Source organism: Chiloscyllium plagiosum, unplaced genomic scaffold, assembly GCF_037043375.1.
Source record: "Chiloscyllium plagiosum isolate Xiang-an unplaced genomic scaffold, Cpla_swu_hap1 HiC_scaffold_45, whole genome shotgun sequence".
In the NCBI taxonomy this organism is placed as follows: Eukaryota; Metazoa; Chordata; class Chondrichthyes; order Orectolobiformes; family Hemiscylliidae; genus Chiloscyllium; species Chiloscyllium plagiosum.
This window is the reverse complement of record NW_028270183.1, coordinates 26956513-26984000: the sequence shown is the minus strand read 5'-3', so window position 1 is coordinate 26984000 and position 27488 is coordinate 26956513. Positions and strand designations below refer to the sequence as shown.

At 45.3% G+C, this 27488-nt stretch overlaps 1 protein-coding gene across 6 annotated transcripts in view; it reads left to right on the top strand.

The window, feature by feature from the left end:
* The window catches only part of LOC122552164 (EVI5-like protein), a 214493-nt gene that overhangs the window by 125623 nt on the left and 61382 nt on the right, over window positions 1-27488 (top strand). For all 6 annotated transcript variants that reach the window (XM_087983404.1, XM_087983407.1, XM_087983403.1 and 3 more), the window contains 3 exons: window positions 9520-9660; window positions 9891-10049; window positions 15737-15883. In XM_087983404.1, coding sequence (XP_087839530.1) covers window positions 9520-9660; window positions 9891-10049; window positions 15737-15883 — 447 coding nt within the window. The remainder of the gene's footprint in view (window positions 1-9519; window positions 9661-9890; window positions 10050-15736; window positions 15884-27488) is intronic.

The window sequence follows — 27488 nt, the reverse complement described above, 5'->3', positions numbered from 1 at the left end:
CTATAGTTAAAAATCACACAACACCAGGTTATAGTCCAACAGGTTTAATTGGAAGCACACTAGCTTTCGGAGCGACGCTCCTTCGTCAGGTGACAATCACCTGATGAAGGAGCGTCGCTCCAAAAGCTAGTGTGCTTCCAATTAAACCTGTTGGACTATAACCTGGTGTTGTGTGATTTTTAACTTTGTACACCCCAGTCCAACACCGGCATCTCCGAATCATTACAATACTATAGGTGTAGTCTCACCAAGATTCTCTACAACTGAAGCAAGCCATCTTTCCTCCTGAACCCTCAACCTTCTGTAATAAAGACTAACACAATGTATATACCGACCACTGCAACGGACAGCTGGAGCTGACAACCGGAAGTGGCAGATTCAAACCACTATAAATGCCGGAGGAAAGATCACAGAAGCGCTTCACAGGAGGCTCCCAAGCACTGAGGATGTCACCTAGACAGGGGACGAAACGTCTGCAACACAATGTCTATCTATCTATCTCAGATTTACTCCATGTCCTGGAATCCACTGCCTTCTGAGTGAGTAAATTCCACAGATTCATGACCCTGGGAGAGAGTAATTTCTCCTCATCTATTTTAAATTTGCTATCCCTTACCATAAAACTATGAATTCACATTCTCGATTGTACCAGATGAGGAAATATAGTTTCTCCATCTGCTTTGTCAGTCCCCTTCAGTATCATATATACCTGAACTCCTCTCGTTTCCCTAAACACCAGAAAGTGTAGGCCTAACCTGCTCAATCTCTCTTCATGAGGTTAAAAATCCCACAACACCACGTTATAGTCCAACAGGTTTATTTGGAAGCACTAGCTTTCGGAGCGCTGCCCCTTCAGGTAGATTCATCAGGTTACCTAATGAAGGGGCAGTGCTCCGAAAACTAGTGCATCCAAATAAACCTGTTGGGCTATAACCTGGTGGTGTGTGATTTTTAACTTTGTCCACCCCAGTCCAACACCGGCTCCTCCACATCATCTCTTCATAAGACAATCTTCTCTGGATCCAATCAAGTGAGTCTCCTCCAAACTGCCTCTAATGCAACTACATCTCTCCTCAAGTAAAGAGGCACCGTTGTACACAATATACCCGATACAACCTAGGTACTGCAGATGCTGGAGATTAGAGTTCAGATTAGAGTGGTGTTGGAAAAGCACAGCAGGTCAGGCAGCATCCGAGGAGCAGGAAAATCGACATTTCGGGCAGGAGCCCTTCCTCAGAAATGAAGGAGTCCTGCCCGAAACGTTGATTTTCCTGTTTCTCGGCTGCTGCCTGACCTGCTGTGCATTTGCAGGTACAACCTGCCAAATCCCCTCTGCACCATGCTGACAACACACATTCCCACCTAATTTTGTCATCTGCAGACTTGGAGAGGTTACTTTGGGTCCCCACATCCACATCATCAGTTGAGACTGTGAACCAATTCGGGCTCGAGAGCTCATCGTTGTCACAGCCCAACACCAGAGTGACCCATTTATTCCGAGAATCTGTTTTCTTTCCAGTCACCATGTCCCAGTCCACTGTGCTTTTTGTTGTTAATTTTCTTATTGAAAGCCTTCTGAAAATCTAATGTTTCATATCCACTGATTCCCTTTGTCTACTTATTTTCAGAAAGCCTCCCAACAGATTTGTCAAAAATGTTATTCCCCCCACCCCTTCAGATCTGACCAATTAGCATAATTATTTTCAAAGTGTCAACTTACCCATATCCTTTGGAACATTCTAGTACTTTTCTTGCAATTGCTGTCAAGCTAAAAGGTCTTTAGTTCCCTTTTTTTCTGTCTGACCCTCTCCCTTTGCTTAAGTAATAAGCAAGGTGTGGAGCTGCTGGTGTTGGACGAGGGTGGACAAAGGCAGAAATCATGTGACAAAGGAGCAGCGCTCCAAAAGTTTGTGATTTTAAACAAACCTGTTGGACTATAACCTGGCGTCATGTTACTTCTGATTTTAAACAGTAAGGTCATATTTCGACCTTCTCATCAAAAGGCTGCATTGCAGACTCTATATTTTGAAATATGGCCACCAATGCATCCACTATCTTTATGGTCATCTCTTTCAGCACACTTGGATGTAACCCATCAGGTCAACGTGGAAGGAGGCCCTTTAGCCCATCTTGTCCACACCATTCTACTCCTCGCTTTTCCTACGTGCTTGTATACTGTACTGTTCCAAGTGGGAGAAAGTGAGGTCTGCAGATGCTGGAGATCAGAATCGAGAGTGTAGTGCTGGCAAAGCACAGCAGGTCAGGAATCCTGAGGAAGAGCTTATGCCCGAAATGTTGATTCTCCTGCTCCTGGGATGTTGCCTGACTGGCTGTGCTTTTCCAGCGCCAGTGTTCCAAGTGTTCATCTCAATAGTTGTGAAATGTAATGGTTCTCACAAGTTCTGCTCTTCTAGGCAGTAGGTTCCAGATATCTGGTGAAAGAAATTCCCCTGAGATCTCCACTGATCCACCTGCCCTTACCTTAAACCTATATCCCCTGGCAATCAACCCCTCTACTGAGGGGGGGGGGGGGGGCAAGGTTCCTCTTATCGACCCTATCTATCCCCCTCCTAAGTTTCTAGCTCTCCGTCAGGTTCCTCCTCCTCTGCTCCAAGGAAAGCAGTTCTACTGCATGACCTCTCTCTATTAATGGCTGAATCACTAACTGGAGACAGCATCCTGCATCTCTCCACTGCAATCATATCCTGCCCTACAGTGTGGTCACCACAAGCATGCACAGTCAGTCCTCCAACTTTCAGCTTTGTTTACTTCTCCAATACGACTTTGCCTTTGAAACCAACTCTAATTTCTGTCAGTTCCTCGTTCTCACTGGCCCCTTGGATTTCTCTTTCTGACAGATTCATTGCATCTTCCTCAGTGAAGAGTGGCACAAAGTAATTATTTAGCTTCTCTGCCATTCGAGAGGAGCAACCCTTGTTTGTAACGTCATCCTTGCAATCTGGTCGGTATTCTGGTTAATCAACGTTGTACCTTCTCCAAGGCTAATCCGTCCTTTCTAATGGTTTAGCGCCCAGAGCAGCAAGTGTAGGTGAGCCAGGGTTTGAACAACTGAAGAATGACTTCTCTCCCCTTAGATTCAGTTACTCTCGATAGAAACACCAGCATTTCACTCGTCTCTGGTTAATTCCTGTACCTGTTCATGCCATTTTAATGAGCGGTGTGTGAGGACCCCAAATCTCTCTCGATTCCTTTATATCTCACTTCTCACCATAGGATCATGTTCTTCCTTTTCGACATCTTCATTCATGCCTGCATTAGAAATCTGTTTGTTTCCGTCTTCCCCGTTCACTTTTTAAGGTTAATATCTGTATGGATTCCCTTAGCAGTGTTATTGGAACATTGAAATGCGTGGTTCTCTATCCTGTTATCTAAGTTGTTAGTGTGTGTACTTGAGGCCCCTGTTGGACACTACTAGTCACACCTTTGCAGTTGTCGAACCTGTTCTTTAACCTGCTCTCTGTCTCCTGCCAAACATCAATTTCCTAATTAGGTCAATAATTTGCTTCCAATTCAATTTGCTTCAACCTTAGCTAATCATCTTTTAGAGCAACTTTGTCAATGCCTTCTGGATGACATCTGTGACTCCAGTCATCTCTTGAATAGCTTTAATTAGTTTTGTCTTGCACAATGTACCCTTTTTATATAAATCCAGTCTAACTCTGATCTGCCAAGTATATACAAGGTGTTCTCCGTCATGAATCGCTATAGTAATTTCCTGACAGCAGATATTAAGCCAACTGGCTTAAGATGAAAGGTTCCTCCTTTCATCTTAAATAGCACATATCATTCTGCTGTTTTCCAAGCTCTGGAAGCGATGAGGTCCAGAAGTAAATTTTGAAGTTGTTTTCATGATTTCTTGAGAGACAAAAAGGTTTTAGAGGTTGTCATGAAGAATCTTTGGTGCTCTCCTGCACCATGACTTTAAGGTGAATAGAAGGCTACAATATATTCAAACATACTTTTTCAACAGTGTATCAGAGAGAATTGTTTGAGATGCATATTCTTTTGCACAGATGGCTCATAAAGATACTGAGCTGGGGATTTATTTGTGTGGCTGTGATATGTGCAATATTTATTCATTTAATCTGCATACCATGATTGACATATAAGAAACAGACCAACAAGCTGCAGCAAGGAAGAGATGCACAATGAGTTGTCTATCCTCTCTCATTCCTGACTGACTGACTGATCTGTTTTGTTTGTGCATCTCTCTTGTAAAAACAGAAGCTCATGGTTAACCTCCTTGTGATTACTAAGAACTGACTGCATTTGCACTGTAAATGTGAAGTGAACTTGCCACAGCAAGTTAGGGCTGCTACGTCACAGTGCAACTGTCTCGTTAGTGGCAACAGTTTTTATGATTGTCCTGAACATGTCGCACAAGCGTTATACTGGAATGCAACTTAAAATGGGAAAATCAGCAATGGGGCCTTTATTCATATTGCTGTTTTAATGACATGAAAGCCTTTCACGTCATTATAATATAGTCATACAGCATGGAAACAGATCCTGTAGTCCAACTCATCGGTGTCAACCAGTCATCCCAACCAGCACCCGGCCCTTTTCCCCCCAAACCCTTCTTATTCATATACCCATCCAGATGCCTCTTAAATGCTGCAATTGTACCAGCCTCCACCACTTCCTCTGGCAGCTCACTCTATATGCGTGCCACCCTCTGAGAAGAAAATTACCCTTTGGATCCTTTGTCCTCAAGGTTTGGACTCCCCCCACCCTAGGAAAAAGATCTTGGCTATTCACCCTATCCATGCCCCTCATGATCTTATAAACCTCTGTAACGTCACCCCTCAGCCTCTGGGCACTTCACAGACACACCAATCAGGAAGGTATTGGTGTTGTGGTAACGTCACTGGGCTGGTACAATAATAGGGAATGGAGCTAAATGTTAGGATTGAGAGGAAGCATGCAAAGTTGGTACGCAGGTACAGCAAATAACTAGGGAGGCAGATGCAATGTGTATTAGTAAAGGAATTGAGTATGAAAGTAGGAATGTTTTGCTAAGTTGTACAAGGCACAGCTGGGATCACATCTGGAGTACTGTGTAAAGTTTTAGTTTCCTTTTGTTAGGAAGTCGAATGAGTGTATGTTCACTTTAAAATCCTGTTTTCTGAATTTTGGAGTGAATATAATGTGCAGGCTCAGCCGTCCAAACAGAACTGATGGGCCATGGGCTTTTCCAGAATAGATATGTGTAACAATTGGCTGTTAAAACAGCAACCAGAACTCCGGTATCCATTTGACAACAATTCAGATTTAGCCAATTACTTTAAGTTATGATCAGGATACTAAAACCCAATTGAGTTTGAATTAATTGTTTGAGAACATCGGACCAATGAGCGGGTACAATGTTTGGGGTATAAAAAAGAACGAGCATTTTGAAAATTAGTCAGAGCAGCTGAATAGCAGAGCAACCACCATAGATGTGGAGAGCTAACTGACCATCTAAAATCTTGCTCTCAAAAAAATTAGAACACACTTTCCCTATAAAACATACTCACAGTAAAAAGAAAGAAACTGATCAGCAGATGGAAGACTGAAGACAGCAGACAGGACAGAGACTGTGTGGACTTGAGATTAACTTCATGTAATATTTAATATCTGTGTTATTGGAACAGCATGTTAATAGGATTGTGTTCAGTTAGGGGGAAGTGTGTTCAGTCTGTTAATAGTTTTATTCAGTGTCTGTTAAGAAAATAAGCTGTTATTTTTCTTCAGTGGAAATTAGGAGTTCTCTGTCACTCACACACTCACTCACATTTTAACAGATGGTGAGGCTTTCTGGGTGTTTGGTTTTAATTAACAGAGGGTATGACTTCTGTGTCATAACACATTATTTAATAAAAAGGCGTGTTAATAATTTAAAGCCAGTTTATTTGACTGATACTGGAATGAAATGGGATGGGGGAAAGTGTTATTACCCGTAGATGTGGACCCTGTATTCATTTGGAGGTTAAGATGTGGTTTTGTTGAAACATAGAAGATCCTGTGAGGTCTGGACAGGGTGGATGCTTTCCCTATAGGAGATGCTGGAACCCGGGGACACTGTTTTAAAAACCAGTTGGTTTCCATTTAAGTCTGAGGTGAGATTTTGTTTTGTTTTGAAGGGTGAAGAGTCTATGGAGCGCCCTGCTCAGAGGACAGTGTGGTTAGGATTGTTGAATATTATTATGCCGAGTGAATAGATTCTTGACTCGGGAGGATGTTGGAAGTCTAATGGAATAAGAGGTTGGGGCCAAACTCCGATCAGCCATGCCTTTCCTGAAGGTTGGAGCAAGTTTGATGGGGGGAATGGCCTATCCAGCTTCTGATTCAGATGGCTGTATAAAACAGAGGCCACAGAAGATTTACTGGGTGTGACTGTCTCTGGGGTACATGTAGCTGGAAACTGGCAGATCACAAAATGTTGCTGATCTGCAGAGAGAGGAAAATTATTAGGTTTGTTTGTTTTGTGGAGCTGTTCACTTGGACTGAAGTTAAACTAATTCCCCACCATCACCAAAGTACAATTAATGCACTCACTGGCTGCCCCTCCACTTTCTACCATGGACCTTCATGTGACAGGCAGAATCATGACCCAGAGGTCTTTGTCCAGTGAGCTCTCCCTTCATATTAAGTGTTTGCATTCAAAAGTGTGATGCAACTTGATGGGCAAGTTGTCACCAATTCAGACAGTTGGTAGCACATTCCTCCCATTCGTTAATGTCAGTGCAGCTAGCTTCAGAGAGAGCTTCTGAATGTCCTCATAGCATTTCCTTTGGCCTTCCACTTAGCGCTGGCCATCTGAGAGTTGAGGAAACAAGATCTGTCAGCTATCAGGTTAGAATCCCTGCAGTGTGGAAGCAGGCCATTCAGCCCATTGAGTTCACACTGACCCTCCAAAAAGCATCCCACCCAGACCCACCTCCCACCCTATCCCTGTGACCTTGCATTTGCCATGGTTAATCCACCTAGCGTACTCATCCCTAGACAATTTAGCATGGCCAGTCCACCCAACCTGGGTTTCTTTGGACTGTGGGAGGAAAGATGAGCCCCTGGCAGAGGCCCACACAGGCATGGGGAGAATGTGCAAACCCCACACAGACAGTCACCTGAAGGTGGACTCGAACCTGGGTCCCTGGCGCTGTCAGGTAGCATTGCGAACCACTGAGCCACTGTACCACCTGTGTTCCGGTCGTCAGAGTTAATTTTACTGCAGGGTTTCCTAATTGCTGTGGAGCTGGGTTCAAAAAAGAACATTAACGTTTCTGAAGAACATCTGTTGAATCTTGAGGATATAGCAGAGGCATTGCTGGTGGAATTTCCCTATTGCTGATGCTCTTCAGTCTTGAAGCCACTAGAGTTTAGGGCATGCATGGAGCCTGGCCTAGGAGTATGAGTCAGCACATCTGTGATGTAGAATCTGATCACTATGAACACTGATGTCAGTTGTAGGTTACACATAATCCCCATCCTAATTCCACAAATCAACAACTTGCTTTGACTTATTAAACATCTGTATGTAAGCATTCACTGCAATTCAACCATCCAGGTCCTGAAACATTATTGTTTAACTGTTGGTCCGTTTGCTTTCAGCAGTTTGTGGTACAGAATTAATTGGAGGGAGAGAGTGAGCTGAAAAGCAAAAGATCCAGCTCTCTCCCCTCTTGCTGTGAAATGCTCAGTTCCACATTCTAGCCGTTGTGCTGCTTTCCAGAGAAACCAGCAGGTCACCCAGTAACTGATCGAGAGAACAAGTCCACATTTTGAGTATAATCTTCTATCAAAAGGAAAGCTTTTCAAAAACAAATGATCAATATAATGTGACATCTACTAAGAAGAATTTTTCCAAGCTTCGTCCCAAGTTCATTCTGAAGAATTTTACAACCCACCATCTCTCGCAGCAGTGAAACTGAAACTGTGCGTGTGTTGTATTTAGCTCACCTTTTGTCAGATCCCTGAACATTAGGTGTTATTAGAAGGGAAATAATCTTTGAGAAAAGTAGAAGATACCAGTCAGTCTACACTGGGTTCTTCATACCTGGAACCAAGCATCAGCAGTTGGAGGTTAATTCTTTCTAACTGACTCTGAAATGTTGGACACCCACAAGGAGGACTGTTGTTTTGGTTTTAATCACTTGTGGGCGTCACTGGCTGGCCAGCACTTATTGCCCTTGAACAGCTGCAGTCCATGTGCTGTAGGGTAGACCCGCAATATTCATAAGGAGGAAATTTCCAGAAAATAAAATTTTTAAAAAGCAGTGACATTACCTGCTTCTGTAAAGCCTTCCAGAACATTGCTATGTCAGAATTACTGCCTCAGGCAGCACTTCATATTGTACAGCAACTGTGTAATCCTGAAATAACACCAAAGCAGGATGATATCAGAGCTGCACTCAAAGATTTGAAATGATTTGAAATATCTCAGTCCAGGGAGTAAGAAGTGTGCGGCAGTAAGGTGGCATTGAGTTTTAAGAGTCAGCTATGTACTAAAGCATCATTTTAACCAACAAGAAATAATTCAGTTCCATACAACAAATTCAATGATGAGTACTGTTGCAGCATACATTAAATGCAGTGTTTATTTTAATACTGTTCACTCATGGGATGTGAGCATTGCTGGCTAGGCCAGAATTTATTGCTGTTCCTAATTGCCCAGAGGGCAGTTAGAATCAACCACGTTGCGTTGGGTCTAGAATCGCACGTCAGCTAGAGCAGGTAAGGATGTTAGTGAGTCAGCTGTGTGTTTCTGACAATCAACACTGGTTTTGTGTCCATCACACGACTCTTAATTCCAGACTTTTAATTTAATCCAAATTCTATCTGCTATGGCTGGGTTTGAGCCCAGGTCATTGCCAGGGTCTCTGGATTAGTAATATAGCTGTAAATGCCACTAGGCCATTGCCCACCGCTCCGCCCCTTCCGGTGGTTAAATAACTAACAGGAATCGTGGATCAGTTCAGCTTTCCACACAACAACATTAACTACTCATTTACAGACTTCCCACATATTTGAGTTGATCTTTTTCTGCATCTTCTATAACTATAACACTGTGTTCTGCTCAATTACCCTGAAGTACTTATGTAAGGTATGATTTGCCTGGTTAGCATGCAAAACAATACTTTTCACTGTATCTCAGTACATGTGGCAGTAATAAATCAAATCAAATAGTTCATTCAGATCATGGGGTGGGGCGGGAAGTGACGAAGAGTTGTTGGGTCGTCGGAAGAGTGGAATGTGCGTGCGTGCCTGGTAAAGGTAAGCTGCTATTTTTGGAAGGAGGAAGATTTGGAGATCTCACTGCCTGAGACTGCTTATTAATGCCTAGGCATTAACTTTTTAAAAAGAATGACAACGGCCAATATCGCGGTAGTGTTCCATTTAGGACTGAGACCCTGAGTTGCTGAATACCCTGCGTGTGTGTCAATAGATGCTGTCATGATATGGCTGTCTTTAGGCTGCTTGAACCTTTTTTTGTAAACCATTTTAATTTATTTATTCCAGAGAAACAGCTCGCTTCCTGATGAGAACAACATAATCCGCTTGCAGGAAGAGCTAAAAGCACTGAAGCTGCGTGAGGCAGAGGCGGTGACTTCGATGAAAGAACTCCACCAAAAGGTGAAGGATTTGGATGAACACTGGCAGGTAAGCCAGACGTGACTGCATACGGTCAGCCCTTCTCCCATTCAAGCCATTACTGTCGTAGTCAGTTCCATATGGGACCTTGTCTTGCTGATATGATCAGAATCGCACAGTGTAAGGGCTCTGTTGTCGAAGCAGATGATGTACACCGGGCCATAGAGCTTTTGCCCCAATGTACAAAGCATCTTACACCGTTGGTGAGCACCTCTCATGTTGAACTGAACTATTTTCAGCGACATCTCGCCCGGACTGGAGGTCGATGGAAGGATTCCCCGAGGAAGAATGCCACCAATGAGCTGCACAACGAGCTGTTGACAGTCCGGTTTAGTGAAGCCCAGGCTCACGCTGAACTGAGGGAACTGAGACACACCGTGCTGGAGCTGGAGGCACAGGTACTGACTGGCGTGAGCTCACTCACACACACCTACACACACACACACCCCGTGCTGGAACTGGAGGCACAGGTACTGACTGGCATGAGCTCGCTCGCTCACACACACCTACACACACACACACACACACCTACACACCTACACACCTACACACCTACACACCTACACACACACACACACACACCTACACACACACACACACCTACACACACACACACACACCTACACACACACCTACACACACACCTACCCCCCCACACACCTACCCCCACGCACACCTACCCACACACACACACAGCTACACACACACACACACACACACACCTACCCCCCCACACACCTACCCCCCCCACACACCTACCCCCCACACACCTACACACCTACCCCCTACACACACACCTACCCCCACAGACACACCCCTACGCACACACCCCTACACACACCTACCCCCAAGCACACACCCCTACACACACCTACCCCCACGCACACACACACCTACACACACACCCCTACGCGCGCACGCCCCACTCCTACACGCACGCACACCGTGCTGGAACTGGAGGCAGAGGTACTGACTGGTGCACACACTCCACTTGCTCTCTCACTCACCCTTGTGGACTAGATTGTGCTACTTGCCTAGAATGCAATCTTACGTGATTTTTCTGCATTTTTTTGATAAGATCCCTATATTTAGAAATTAGAGGACATAGGTTTAGGGTGAGGGGGGAAAGATATAAAAGAGACCTAAGGGGCAAGATTTTCACACAGGCTGGTATGTGTATGGAATGAGCTGCCAGAGGAAGTGGTGGAGGCTGGTACAATTACAGCATTAAGAGGCATTTGGATGGGTATATGAATAGGAAGGGTTTGGAGGGACATGGGCTGGGTGCTGGCAGGTGGGACTAGATTGGGTTGGGTTATCTGGTCGGCATGGACAGGTTGCACCGAAGGGTCTGTTTCCGTGCTGTATATCTCTATGACTCTATGACCAGGTGGTTTCCTGGTCACTGTTGCTGATGCTCTTTCTTTTATTTCAAATTAATGTCATTAAATTTCACTTTCTCAGCTGTCCATTGACCATTTGAACAGCACACAAGCAGCTCAACACCATCCAGGACAAAGCAGCCCATTTATTGACACCCCATCCACCATTTCCAACATTTACTCCATGTCCTCCTCATGGACCAGACCAAACCCCCTCAAAATATTCAAAGGAGGTAGCCGAGAGCTGAGCTTTTTCTCATTTTAAAAGTAAATGTAAAGTGCTGAGTTCCAGATGCAATTTGATTGATCAAACTACTCAATATTTGGCAAAACACAATTTATACAAAACTATAATCAACATACAACAAAAGAAAGAAAATGTTAATTATATAGGAAAGTTTAACAGAATAATAGAAACAGTAACTGTTACTAGTTAACTGTTCCAATATAATAACATCCTAGAAGCACACCCCTTGTCAAAAACAAATTTCAAACGTTAGATTTTCGTACATGTCTGTGGTAGGAAGAGACCCCAGCTTTTAGCTGTAACTGAGGGAGGCGAACAAAACAGCTTCTGATTCTTCAAGACTCCAGCAACTTCTGCTCAATCTAAAAATCCTGGTCTATGAGAGCTGGCTACACCCATCCAGGCTGTTTCTATTGTTCCGATTTAAGGAAACAAAATTCCAGGGCCTTACAAGCTGTTTGTTACCACAGACTGCTTGACACGTCTCATTCAATTTCTCCCTCGGAAGAAACCAGGACAAAATACACCTCTGAGCCCCAACATTAACACACCCCAGTGATACCGTGTCTGCAATTTGCCAAGGCTGCTTAGATAACACCTTCTAGAAGGTGACTTCTGTCCCCTAAAACGACAAGCGTAGCAGAAACATGGGAACATTCATCTGCAAGTTCCCCGTCCAAGCCACCCACCATGCTGACTTGGATATATGTTGCCGTTTTGTTTTTATAAACCCAGTGATGAATGTGCTGCAGCTCTCTTCCTTAAGGTACTGTGGATGACCCTTCACCTCAAGAACTGCAGTCGTTCAGGAAGGCAGCTCACAACCATCTGCTCCAAAGCAAAAAATACTGGCTTAGTCAGCAACTTGCACATCCAATGGATGAAGACCCACCTTGATAACTAGTGATACTGGTGAGATTTCTCAGTCTCTGTGCTTGTAGGAATCCTCTAGGGGCCTAGGTTTGTGTTAACTAGAATTCAAGACCTTAAAAACAGTTCCCAAAGTGAACCGGGGAGATGGCACCTTCTCTCCCAGCAGGCAGAACCGTTAAATCAGTGGTTTCCAACTTTGGCTGACAGAATGTGGTTGTGAGAGAGAAATTCATGTGTTTTTTTTCCCTCCAATCTTGTAATGCCAGGTGCAAATACTTTTGTTCCAAAGTGCTCAGTAATGAGACTGGCTCTCCCCTTGTGTGCTATGTTGTTGCTGGAAACTGCTCACAGAAACATTGCATGTTGTCAGTGTTAGGGAGATGCCTTTCATCGGGGGAGGGGGGGGTTGCTGAAGCCTGCTGTCTTGCTGACCTGCCCATAGACTGCAGTTCAGGAGACAGCAATGGTGAATAGCTGATCCTGTATCTCAATGCCACATTCCCACTTTCTCCCCATACCCCTTGATGCCTTTCATATCCAAACCTTTGTCTTTATCTATATCCCCAGCCTTTTGTGGGAGTAAATTCCAACTATTTACCCTTGTAGTGAAGAAATGCTTTTTCATGTCAGTCCTAAAATGGTCGAGTTTGTGTCCTATGACAGTGTTCTCTCATTGTGGGCTCCCCTAGCAGGGAAAACATCCACCCAACATCTGCACAGCTCAGGTAGAAGCTTCTGCATTTCAATTATGGCCCCCTCATCCTTCTCAGCTTTAGTGAATACAGATCCAGCACAACAGGTCAGGCAGCATCCAAGGACCAGAAGAGTCGATGTTTCGAGCAGTGACATTCCTGATGAAGAGCTTATGCTTGTAACGACAACTGTCCTGCTCCTTGGATCCCACCTGACCTGCTGTGCTTTTCCGGCACCATACCTTTTGACTCTGATCTCCAGCATCTGCAGTGCTCACTTTCTCCTGCATACAGGTCCAGTCAAACCAGTCACTCCCCATTTGTTTTTACACTAACATATCTAATTAGAGCCATCTTGTGTCTGTCCTGGGGAGGAAAACTCATCAATACGGGAAGAACACAATCCAGGTACAGTTCAGCAATGCTGCCTGAAAATGGCAAGGTACAACAAGATCTGGATATCCTTGTGCACTCAATATTCACTGGAGTTTAGAGGAGAGATCTCACCGAAACCTACAAAATGCTAACAGGGCCAGACTGAGTAAATGCAAGGAGGCTGTTCCCAATCTCAGGGAGTGGGGAACCAGGCTTCACAGTTGAAGTATACAGGGCAGGCCATTTAAGGGTGAGATGAAGAGTAACATCTTCACCCAGCGAGTGGTCAGCTTGTGGAATTCTCTGCCTGGGAAAGCTGGTGAGGCCAGAACATTTTCTTCAAGTATAGTTCCTGGGGATAAAGGGATCAAAGAGTATGAGGAGAGAATGGAACAGAGTACTGAGTTAGGTGGTCAGCAATGATCGTAATTCAAAGGGCTGATTGGCCAATCCCTGTTTACTGTGTTTCTGGTCAGTGGTTCAGGTAACTTATATTCTTAAATTTTAAGGTGCCATAATAAATTACTGGTAAAGTTAGCAAAGTACGATTCAGTGGTTTATTTCCACACCTTGTAACTCTCTCTGACTTTGGGCTAAAGATACTGACCAGCTCCTGTACAGTGTAGTGAGCAGAGACTTTGCTTAATCATTTGCCAGTTACAAAATCTCATCTGAGTTCCCCTGTCTTTGGGTTCATCAGTCTGCTAGGGAAGGAGGATTCATTCTGGGACAAGAATAGCACTATCAACCAGCTTGCAAATTTAGAAACCTGATGTGTGCAGTCTCTTTCCAGTAGTTGAGATGTTATCACCCTTGTGTACCACAATCTCAGCAGCAGTTAACTTCACTCAATCAGTAACTGATAAAATGATTAAACTATTTACCACATGCAGCTTTTTAATATTTAAACTCAATAATTTTGGCCAATTTGCATGTTTAGTGTAACTTACAGACTTTAGTATACCCTGAGCTGTCATAATTTGTAGTAACTGACTGCCAACAGGAAGTTAAAAGGACATAGCACTTGACATTTCAGAATATCTTTTGACATTTAAAGATAATTGTAAAACTATGTAGCAATGTGTTATCTCATTATAAACTTCTGAGAAGCAGAAATATGAAGCGTCTGTTTATTGGACTGAATTGTGAGTGCACTGTTCATTGTGACTAAGTGATATACCACATGTATGTTGGATACAACACCGGTTTATTTCTGTAGGGCTTTTATTTAAAAATCTGAACCAAGGTCTGTCCTTATAAGGATGTGTCAGCTACGTCCTGCTAGAAAGAGCTGAGCCTCACTAATGCTGTACGTTTTGGCATCCATTTCCTACGGTGCTGGGGAAAATGTCCAGGAATAACTTGCAAGCCCCAATTGCTTCTAATTTTTTAATAATCTCTTTGCGTTCTGCAGCCAAGTTCTGAGTTGTCAGACCACAGGGTGTGTGACGCCTTTGCTGCAGAGACCAGATACATAGAAAAATAAATGACAGAAATAACTCTCGAAATCTACAGTAAAAGATGATATTTTGATATCTACAACTGATGGTAACTTGAGCAGCGGTGACTAGTGAGCTGTTGGCTAATTATTTCTGGTTTCTGCTGCTTTTATCTGAACATCAACGTCATGACACTGTGTGGAGGCCGTGGAGGCCATTCAGCCCATTGACTACATTGTCAGTGCTCAGTAGTGGTAAACTAAGTAGAGAGTGTGGTGCTGGGAAATTACAGCAGGTCAGGCAGCATCCGAGAAGCAGGAGAAGCCTTTCGTGCCCGAAACATCGATTCTCCTGCTCCTCGGATGCTGCCTGACCGGCTGTGCTTTCCCAGCACCACACTCTCGCCTCTGATCTCCAGCATCTGCAGCCCTCCCCTTCACCTGGGAGACTAGTCAGTCTCATTCCCCTAGTATATGTCTTGTAACTCAGCAAATTTCCTTCACTCATTCCTTTTTGAAATTTTCAATTTCCTTTTGAAAGTCATTCATAACATTCACTTCCATGAAACATTGTAGGCAATGAATGCTTGCTCATTTGTTGTATAAGAGGGTTCTTTCTCCCATTCCTCTATTTCTCGCTAAAAGGCCTTAAATCTTTGTTCCCTGGTCCTTGCTAATGGGAAAGCTTTTCGTTATCTTATTTAAACCTGTTATAATGTTATGCTGCTCTCGGATCTCCCCTGAACCTGCTTTGCTCCCAGATGACGAACGTTAGCTGCTGCACCCTGATCTCACAGCTAAATTCATTCATCCCAGGGACAGGCCTGGTAAATGTTCTCTGCACCTCTCAAGCATTCTCACATCCTTCCGAAGGTGTGGTGACCTGGAAGGTCTAACTGCCCAACCAGAGTTTTATAACGATTCAGTCTGACCTCCCTCCTTTTACTCTCACTTTGAAGATCACGGTCCCAGTCCGTTGCCCACTGATTCCTCAATGTGTCCTGCCACCTGCCAAGATCCGTGTACACCAACCCCCATCTTTGCTTCTGACAGGAAACCTTTTTGCTTCTCTCCACAGAACCAAGTGAATACCAATCTCCTGAACCGAACTGAGCAGACTTGTACCGGTCTGCAGGACAAACTACAGTACATCACAGCCCAAAACAAAGGACTGCAGACTCAGCTCAGCGAGACCAGACGCAAGCAAGCCGAGGTGGATTGTAAGGTGAGTACCTGCTAAACTCGCCTTTTGGTGGATGGCCATCAGACTTGTCTGATTGAGCACAAGAAACTTTACTCCAAGGGAGGTGAACCTCAGTGTGGGAGAAGTGTGAGCTGTTCAGGGGGAGGTGGAGTAAGTTGCTATCCCCTTGAGGAAATGCTGAGCACTAAGTAAGTAGGTTTCATTGCTTAGCTTTGACATGAAGATATCAGAGTTTCATGTGGCTGAGCTGTGGTATTACTGACCAGTACCCAACACAAGCAGCTCACTGCACAATGGTATGGTCAGGGTGGCATCTCGTATTTGTACAGTGCATTTTCATGTTGTAGGGGATCCTGAGGCAATTGACCAAAGCAACATCAGCACAAGCGTTCTGGGCACCCAGTCACCCGAGTTATTGAGTTGTACGTTTGGTAAATGGTGGGTGTCACTGTTTTGGAAGGGGAGGGGAACGATATGGAGCCAGAGGTTTCGGGAGTGAATTCCAGGGCTTAGCAGCTGAAGGCACAGACACCCACTTTAGAGTGAACAGAGCTACTGAGTCATACAGCACAGAAACAGGCCCCCATCTCATCAATGCCAACCCACCTGTCCTAAACTCAGCTGGTCCCATTTTTCTGTATTTGGCCCTTAGTCCCCTAAACCTGTCCTGTCCATGTACTTTTATAACTGTCTTTCAAATGTTGTAGTTGTACCTGCTTCTCCCACTACTACTTGCAGCTTATCCTAGATACGCACTGCCCTCCATGTGGAATACATTGCCCTCATGTCCCTTTTAAATCTTTTGCGTCTCAAGGTAACCTTCTGCCCTCTAGGTTTGGACTCCCCTAGCTATCTACATTCACCTTATCTACATTTCTCATGGTTTTATAACCTTTTAAAAGGTCACCCTCCCTACTTGTAGTGCCAGTTTCAAGGAGCTATGTACCTATATGTGCGCTCTAATCCCATCTACCTGTACATGGTCTATATGTGCGCTCTAATCCCATCTACCTGTACATGGTCTATATGTGCGCTCTAATCCCATCTGCCTGTACATGGTCTATATGTGCGCTCTAATCCCATCTGCCTATACATGGTCTATATGTGCGCTCTAATCCCATCTGCCTATACATGGTCTATATGTGCGCTCTAATCCCATCTGCCTGTACATGGTCTATATGTGCGCTCTAATCCCATCTGCCTGTACATGGTCTATATGTGCGCTCTAATCCCATCTGCCTATACATGGTCTATATGTGCGCTCTAACCCATCTGCCCGTACATGGTCTATATGTGCGCTCTAATCCCATCTGCCTATACATGGTCTATATGTGCGCTCTAACCCATCTGCCTGTACATGGTCTATATGTGTGCTCTAATCCCATCTGCCTGTGCATAGTCTATATGTGTGCTCTAATCCCATTTGCCCGTATGTGGAATATATGTGCTGTCTAATCCCATTTGCCTGTACGTGGTCTATATGTGCTGTCTAATCCCATCTGCCTGTACGTGGTCTACATATGCTCTCTAACCCCTGGTTCATGTCTGTCTGAGTGCCCCCTAACAATTGCTATTGTAACTGCTTCTCCCACCTCTCCTCACAGCGTGTTCCAGGCACTGACCACCCTCTGTATTTTAAAACAAAAACATTTTTAAACTTGGGCCCTTTCATATTAAACCTATGACCCTCGTATTTGACATTTCCACCCTGGACAAAAGACTCCAACTCTCCACTCTATCATGCCTCTCGTTATTTTATGTACTTCGATCAGGTAGCCCCTGAGCCTCTTGCACTTTGTTGAAAAGCATCCAAGTTTGTCCAATCTCTCCTCCTAGATAATAGATTCTAATCCAGGTAACACCTGGTAAACCTCCTCTCCAAAGCCTCCAGGTCCATCCTGTAATTTGGCAAGCAGAGCTGCAACAAAATTATGAATGTGGGCTAAAACGCATAGTTTGGTTAGAGCTAGTCAGCATGGCTTTGTGAGGGGCAGCTCTCCTATTGAGTTCTTTGAGGATGTGACAAAACACATTGATGAAGATAGAGCAGTGACATGGTGTATATGCATTTTAGCAAGGTGTTTGATAGGGTTCCCCATCGTAGGCTCATTCAGAAAGTAAGGAGGCAAGGGATACAGGAAACTTTGGCTGTCTGGAGAGAGAATTATCTAGCGCAGAGGGTGATAGTAGATGGAAGGTGTTCAGCCTAGAGTTTGGTGACCACTGGTGTTCCACAGGGATCTGCTCTGGGACTACTGCTCTTTGTGATTTTTCAAAGTGACTTGGATAAGGAAGTGGAAGGCTGGGTTAGCAATTTTGCCGATGACATGAAGGTTGCTAGAGTTGTGGATAGTGTGGAGGGCTGTTGTAGGTTATAACGGGACATTGACAGGATGCAGAGCTGGGCTGAGAAGTGGCAGATAGAGGTCAACCTGGAAAAGTGTGAAGTCATTCATTTTGGAAGGTCGAATTTACTTCAGTTGTGGGTAAAGTGTTGAAAAGGATTATGAGAGATAGGATTTATAATCATCTAGAGAGGAATAAGTTGATTAGGAATAGTCAATATGGTTTTGTGAAGGGTAGGTTGTGCCTCACAAACCTTATTGAGTTCTTTGAGAAGGTGAGCAAACAGGTGGATGAGGGTAAAGCGGTTGATGTAATGTATCTGGATTTCAGTAAGGCGTTTGATAAGATTCCCCACGGTAGGCTATTTTAGAAAATACGGAGGCATGGAATTGAGGGTGAGTTAGTGGTTTGGCTCTGACGTTGGCTAGCTGAAAGACAGAGGGTGGTGGTTGATGGGAAATGTTCATCCTGGAGTCCAGTTACTGGTGGTGTACCACAAAGATCTGTTTTGGGTCCATTGCTGTTTACCACTTTTATAAATGACCTGGATGAGGGTACAGAAGGATGGGATAGGAAATTTGTGGATTGGCACTAAGGTCAGTGGAGTTGTGGATAATGCTGAAGGATGTTGCAGGTTAGAGAGGGACACTGATAAGCTGCAGAGCTGGGCTGAGAGGTAGCAAATTGAAATTAATGAGGGGGCGGCACGGTGGCTCAGTGGTTAGCACTGCTGCCTCACAGCACCAGGGACCCAGGTTCGATTCCAGCCTCGGGTGACTGTGGAGTTTGCACATTCTCCCCGCGTCTGTGTGGGTTTCCTCCGGATGCTCTGGTTTTCTCCCACAGTCCAAAGATGTGCAGGGCAGGTGAATTGGCCATGCTAAATTGCCCGTACTGATATGTGCATAAGTAGGGGAATGGGTCTGGGTGGGTTAATCTTCGGTGGGTCGGTGTGGCCTTGTTGGGCTTAAGGGCCTGTTTCCACACTGTAGGGAATCTAATTTAATCTAAAGTGTGAGGTGATTCACTTTGGAAGGAGTAACAAGAATACAGAGTACTGGGCTAATGGTAAGATTTTTGGTAGTGTGGATGAGCAGAGAGATCTCAGTGTCCATGTGCACAGATCCCTGAAAGTTGCCACCCAGATTGAAAGAATTGTTAAGAAGGCATACGGTGTGTTAGGTTTTATTGGTAGAGGGATTGCGTTTCGGAGCCACGATGTTATGTTGCAGCTGTACAAAACTCTGGTGCGGTCGCAGTTGGAGTATTGCGTACAGTTCTGGTCGCTGCGTTATAGGAAGGATGTGGGAGCATTGGAAAGGGTGTAGAAGAGATTTACCAGGATGTTATGGAGGTCTCGTGAGGATTGGCTGAGGGACTTGAGGCTGTTTTCATTAAAGAGAAGAAGGTTAAGAGGTGACTGAATAGAGGCATACAAGGATTCGATAGGGTGGACACTGAGAGCCTTTTTCCTCGGATGGTGATGGCGAGCATGAGGGGACAACAGTAACATGAAGGATAGGTAGGTTAGTTTGGTGTTAGAGTAGGTTAGAAGGCTGTTCTATGTTCAGCCATGTAAAAGGCTGCAGGCTGGCCGAGGATAACAGGGAGTTTTGTTGTAGTCACTCGCCTCACATCCTGGGATAGAAAGATAGTACCCTGCCCAATAAATGTCTCTTGTTACTGCTGGAAAAAGATTTCAGCAAAGGAAAATCTTTACACAAAGCAAATTTACTCTTGGATTTGCTTTGTACTAAAATGAGTCAGAGGTGTTGATAATGGGTGTGAGTCATTAACACTGTTGTGTAGCAAGAAATGTGTGAACATTTAATTTCCCACCTATTCAAGATGGGGTTTCAAATGTACCTCAATCTGTGGCCACCCTCCCAGCTCAGGGTGAGACCATCTACCCAGAGATTCACTGTGCTCACAGAATTCATTGTTTATTGGAACTTCACATTTATATCTCCAGCTAACTTCTGTCATTTCCAAACTTAAATGCTGTTGGCTCCTTTCGATGATAAATGTGTTCAAGAACAAAACCATGGAGATTTGAACTGCATTTTAAGTGGTCTGACCTGAGCTGTTAAACTGATTGGGTTTCAGTTGCAGTTTGAGTCTGAGTTCTGTACTGCTGTGACAATAAGGGAAACATCTTCCTGGAAATAACAGTCTGAAAATTTCAGAATACCCTTAAATGGAAACTAGCTTGCTTGCTTGTCTTGATACAATTCTGCCTGCTATATTGTAATTTCTGCATGTTTCCCAAATTCCCATTGTGACCATATCCCCAGTTGCCATTTGATACCCAATGTGTTGGGCAATGTCCCATGAAAGAATTTTCAAAACTTAATTGACACACAGCCAACATTAGAGCTGAAAATGTGTTGCTGGAAAAGCGCAGCAGGTCAGGCAGCAACCAAGGAGCAGGAGAATCGACTTTTCGGGCATAAGCCCTTCTTCAGGAACACAGCCAACATTAGACTTCTAAAATCAAAATATGAGGCACACGATGTTGTCCCAGTACAAGGGGTAACTTGTGACCTCAGCGAAAGGTCATTCACATCTGCCTTTCCAAAACCTATCGTAGGAAGCAGCGGCTGTGTCCAGAAATAGGATCCGCCATGCTTGGTTCCATATGACAAAGGAGGATATTTGGGATCTGCACTGGACAGGGGACAAAATGATTCACGGGGGCAATAAGGGAAATAAGATCACTCCAATCGGAAAGACTGAACAGGCTGAGATTCTCTCTTGCTTCAGAAGAGGGTGATCATACCAGTCCTTAAAATTGTGGGACTTGAGATTGTAGGCTTGGAGAAAATGCGTGTGTGCTCAGAACCAGGGTACGTAGAAATATAAAAGCTGGGAGCTGGAGTGAATCATTCAGTCCTTTGAGCCTTTCAATATGATAGCTTCTCCTCAATGCCATATTCCTGTTTCTCCCTGTATCCTTCGATGCTTTTAAAATCCAAACATTGATCTCAATATCTCTTGAATCTATCCATTGACTTGGCATCCGCAGTCTTGTGTAAATATTAACAAAGATGATCATGAATAAATCCAACCACTAATTAAGAAGCTTGTTTAACTATATTATGGTGAGAATGGGGAACTTGCTAATAGCAAATGGGGGCTAGTTCAGGGCCCATGAGTGTAGATACACTTAAGGTGAAGCCTGATAACCACATGAGGTGCAGAGCAGTGAGAGGAGATATCCATGGAGCTAGGTTGGTTCAAGTGAAAACTCCAATTGGGTCCAACAGCATGTTTTCTGTACTGCGATTTCTGGATGATAATACTTTTGAACTTCAGGTTATCTTTTGAAGCTATGTCTGCTTTCTGCTTTTATGAACTTCTCATTCGTGTAGTTCGAAATGTGTTTGGGATTCGTGGCTGGCTTCAATTTCATTGTATTACACTGACAGAAACAATTGCCTGAGAAGATCTTTATGGCTGACCTGTTGAAGATAACGGGATGGTATGTGTTTTCTGCAGTTTACAGCTGCTTATTATGGCCGTTTACATGACGGTGCCCGTGCTCCATGGTCATTGTGTGCAGCCCTGAACAGGTGGTACCCAACCCAGAGCAGGACCTTGTCACAGTTGCCCTTAAGACCTTAACCATTCTTTGCCCAAATTATTCCCTGTCCATCAACTGGGTACCAACCTGTGAGGGCATCTCATGAAGTACTCACTGATATCATGCCTGGTGTTGAATAAGCCCCCCCTGCTCCCCCGGCCCAAACTGAGGTGCTGGCCATGTAGGCTGAAGAATTGATCAACTCGTCAGTAAACTTTGCCACCCTTAGTGTTAACAAATATCTGAGCCTGAACATGGGAAGAGGTCATGCCCATTTAGTGTTGTGTCACATGATAAATGCTGATTACTCCAGGTTTGATTCTGTTTTTGGATTGTGCTGGAGTTAAAAGACACCAAAGCAAATACGTGATGTGGAGGAGCTGGTGTTGGACTGGGGTGGACAAAGTTAAAAATCACTCAACCCCAGGTTATAGTTCAACAGGTTTATTTGGAAGCACTAGCTTTTGGAGCGCTGCCCCTTCAGGTGCTTGTGGAGTGTAAGATCATAAGACACAGAATTTATAGCAAAAGTTTACAGTCCAACAATGAACCTGTTGGACTAGGACCTGAAGCAAATAGTGATTCTTGGTTAGCTGTGGAATCCTAATGCTGTTTGTTAGAGCCTGTGGATCCATCTCTCTCGTTAGTTTGTTTTACTCAAAATATTGACAGTTTGCAACTTGATTACATTGTGCAGTACGTAAGCAACAAGCCAGTTGCTGGTGGAGAAACGATCACGTTTATGACTGTCCGTCACACATGTAAGTGCTTCAGTTCTGTGCTGCAGGTGTTGGAGCCTGTGATCTAGATTGTGATTACATTCACTTTCTGTCAGCATAGGTGCACAACGGTTTCTGCCTCATACTTTTGATCTGTTACATGCTCACATTTGTTGGAAGGCATGGGTTTACTTGGGCTGAATCTTCATGCAAAGCTCCCCATCTCCTCCTCTTTCCCTGCAGTACACCCCGCCACCCCGAAAGCCTCCTTACTATAGATACAAGCCAGAACATTAGATTCTGCATTAAGACTCAAACTCAATGCACTGGAGCAGAGCTTAAAGGTAGACGAAAGGTTTTTCTCTGGTCATTGGGCAATTGTTTGGATCATGACCTGCCGCCGTATTCGGATAATAGGCCCATGGTCAGTGAACATTCGGCCTGCATTCAAGGTGCTGTCGCACCCAGGCCGAGTGCCACTCTTGGCAGTATCCCAGCTTTGTCAAAGCAACGTGTTACCTGGACCTCAAGTCGGGATGTAATCACCCACCTTACCCTTCCGTGACACGTCTGGCAAAACTCAAGTTAGACAGCAACTACCATCCCCTGCATTTCAGGAATCCGGACTTTTGTACTGCCAGATGTTCTCCCTATTTTAAAGTTGAATCCTTATGAAACATGATATTTCTATTATCCAGCAATGCCCCATAATCCTCTGAAGATAATGTGTGTAGAATGGTCTGGATGAACAGTTACACGACTACACTCCCACTGCCTCACTGTAAACATGGAATTTCGAAACCGGTGAAGAAAGCTGTGTGTGACTTATCTGTCAAGTCTCACACGGTGAAGAGGAAGATAAGGAAGTTCTGAATAATTTATCACTTTTGTTTCTAAAAAGCAAAAGTTTTCATGCGGAAAAAAGCAAATCTGCTTTAAATGTTGATATACAGAGGTTTTGTATTTAAAAGTTCCAGCCCACAGTGGAAACCTACTGAGAACAAAATATTCCAAATTGGGGATCTTTCGGGAGGGTCTTTGCTCAAATCTGTTGTCATTGAGTTTCCTCCAAAACCCTTTGAATTTAATGTTTAATGTGTGACTTCACCCTGAAGCAAACAATTGCTTAAAAAGGAGCAAGGAAGATTTTTTTTTTTTAATTTGAAGAATATTTCTTTCAAATGAGGAAGTGGGAAGTTGTTGTTTAAAATCTGTGTGGTGATTTTTGTTCGCTTAGGTGGATATGAGCGTATTAACACCCGAAGAGAGCTGGCCAAATGCCTTATCCCATAGCCCCCTTTCTAAAGTCCTAAAGGTAAAACAACTGCAGAATAATCTGAACGCTGTGAAAGGGGCAAATTTCTAGCAGCCCCAAAAGCTGGTTAGTTATCAGCAAAGATGTAGCTGTATTTTTGTACTTGAGCTATCAGAATAGCAACACTGTTTTACCAGTGATCCTTCAGATAAGGAGGTGTTGAGTATGGTGGAAAAACTGACTGTGCTTTTAAAAAGCACCCACCATGATGGTAAACTCGATTGTACGCATCTAGGTTTAATTTATTCAGTGACATTGCTCCTGATGATTCTTTTGACATTTTCCTGACTGTTTTGGTTTGGACTTGGTAGTTGAGTGGAATTTTTCCATTTTGAAAGTTGGATCAGACCTGAGCGGATGAAGAGGGAGTTGTGTAAATTGACAGTAACACCGATGGGTCAGGGCTGTTTAGCTGTGATTAGGTCGTGAAGCAGATGCACAAGGAAGCTGGGTTTTTTTTTCTTCATTCTGACTAGCACTTGCACTCAATCAGCCAGCCAGCCAGATTGTTGGTGGATTTGTCTCCAAATAACAGCAGTTATTCCCTCCCTGTCTGTGTGTGCGTGTGTGTCCCACTGTGTGTGTCCCACTCTGTCTGTGTGTGTGTCCCACTCTGTCTGTGTGTGTGTCCCATTCTGTCTGTGTGTGTGTCTGTGTCTGTGTGTGTCCCACTCTGTGTGTGTGTGTGTCCCACTTTGTCTGTGTGTGTGTCCCACACTGTGTGTGTGTCCCACACTGTGTGTGTGTCCCACACTGTGTGTGTGTCCCACACTGTGTGTGTGTGTCGGTGTCCCACACTGTGTGTGTGTGTGTCCCTGTGTGTGTGTGTGTGCCCCACTCTGTGTGTGTGTGTGTTTGTGTCCCACTCTGTGTGTGTGTGTGTGTGTGTGTGTGTGTCCCACTGAGTGGGACACAAACACACACACACACACAGAGTGGGGCGCACACACATACAAGGACACACAAACACACACAGTGTGGGACACCGACACACACACACAGTGTGGGCCACACACACAGTGGGACACACACACACACACAAAGTGGGACACACACACACACACACACACACACAGACACAGACACACATAGAGTGGGACACACACACAGACACACAGACAGAATGGGACACACACACAGACAGAGTGGGACACACACAGTGGGACACACACGCACACACAGACACACACGCACACACAGACACACACGCACACACAGACACTCGCACACAGTGGGACACACACAAACACACAGAGTGGGACACACAAACACACACACAGGCACACACAGTGGGACACACAGACACACGCACGCACACACAGACACACACACACAGACACACAGTGGGACACACACACGCACACGCAGAGTGGGACACACACACACACACACAGAGTGGGACACACAAACACACACACACAGGCACACACAGTGGGACACACAAACACACACACACACGCACACAGAGTTGGACACACAAACACACACACACGCACACAGAGTTGGACACACACACACACACACACACACACACAGTGGGAGACACACACACACAAAGAGTGGGACACACAGTGGGACACACACACACACACACACAGTGGGACACACACACACAGTGGGAGACAAACTCCCACACAGTGGGACACACACACACACACACACACACACACACACACACACACACAGTGGGAGACACACACACACAGTGGGACACACACACACAAAGAGTGGGACACACAGTGGGACGGACACACACACACAGTGGGACACACACACACACAGTGGGACAGTGGGACACACACACACAGTCAGACAGTGGGACACACAGAGACACAGAGGGACAATGGGACACACACACACAGAGAGTGGGACACACACACATACACACAGACAGTGGGACACACACACAGGGACACACCAACACACACACACACACAGAGTGGGACACACACACACACACACACACACACACACACACACACACACACACAGTGGGACACAGACACACACACACACAGTGGGAGACACACACACACAGTGTGGGACACACACACACACGCACACAGACAGAGTGGGACACACGCACACAGACAGAGTGGGACACACGCACACAGACGGAGTGGGACACACACACACACACACACACACACACACACACACAGTGGGAGACACACACACACAGTGGGAGACACACACACACAGTGGGACACACACACACAAAGAGTGGGACACACAGTGGGACACACACACACACACAGTGGGACACACACACACACAGTGGGACAGTGGGACACACACACACAGTCAGACAGTGGGACACACAGAGACACAGAGGGACAATGGGACACACACACACAGAGAGTGGGACACACACACATACACACAGACAGTGGGACACACACACAGGGACACACCAACACACACACACACACAGAGTGGGACACACACACACACACACACACACACACACACACACACAGTGGGACACAGACACACACACACACAGTGGGAGACACACACACACAGTGTGGGACACACACACACACGCACACAGACAGAGTGGGACACACGCACACAGACAGAGTGGGACACACGCACACAGACGGAGTGGGACACACGCACACAGACGGAGTGGGACACACGCACACACACAGTGGGACACACGCGCACACACACAGTGGGACACACACACACACAGTGGGAGACACACTCCCACACAGTGGGACACACACACACACACAAAGTGGGACACACGCACACAGACAGAGTGGGACACACACACACACACACACACAGACAGAGTGGGACACACACACAGAGTGGGACACACACAGAGTGGGACACACACACACACACACACACACACAGTGGGACACACACACACACACACACACACACACACACACAGTGGGACACATACACACAGAGTGGGACACACACACACAGAGTGGGGCACACACACACAGTGTGGGACACCGACACACACACACAGTGTGGGACACACACACACAGGGACCCACACACACACAGGGACACACACACCCACACACACACACACACACACACACACACACACAGTGTGGGACACCGACACACACACACAGTGTGGGACACACACACAGTGGGACACACACACACACACACACACAGTGGGACACACACACACACAGAGTGGGACGGACACACAGACACACACACACACACAGAGTGGGACACAAACACAGACACCGACACACACACAGACAGAATGGGACACACACACAGACACACAGACAGAATGGGGGACACACACAGACACAGACACACACACACACAGAATGGGACACACACACAGACACACAGACAGAATGGGGGACACACACAGACACAGACACACACACAGACAGAATGGGACACACACAGACACACACACAGTGGGACACACACACACACAGACAGAGTGGGACACACACACACACAGTGGGACACAGACACACACACACACACACACACACACACACACACACACAGTGGGAGACACACACACACAGTGGGACACACACACACAAAGAGTGGGACACACAGTGGGACACACACACACACACAGTGGGACACACACACACACAGTGGGACAGTGGGACACACACACACAGTCAGACAGTGGGACACACAGAGACACAGAGG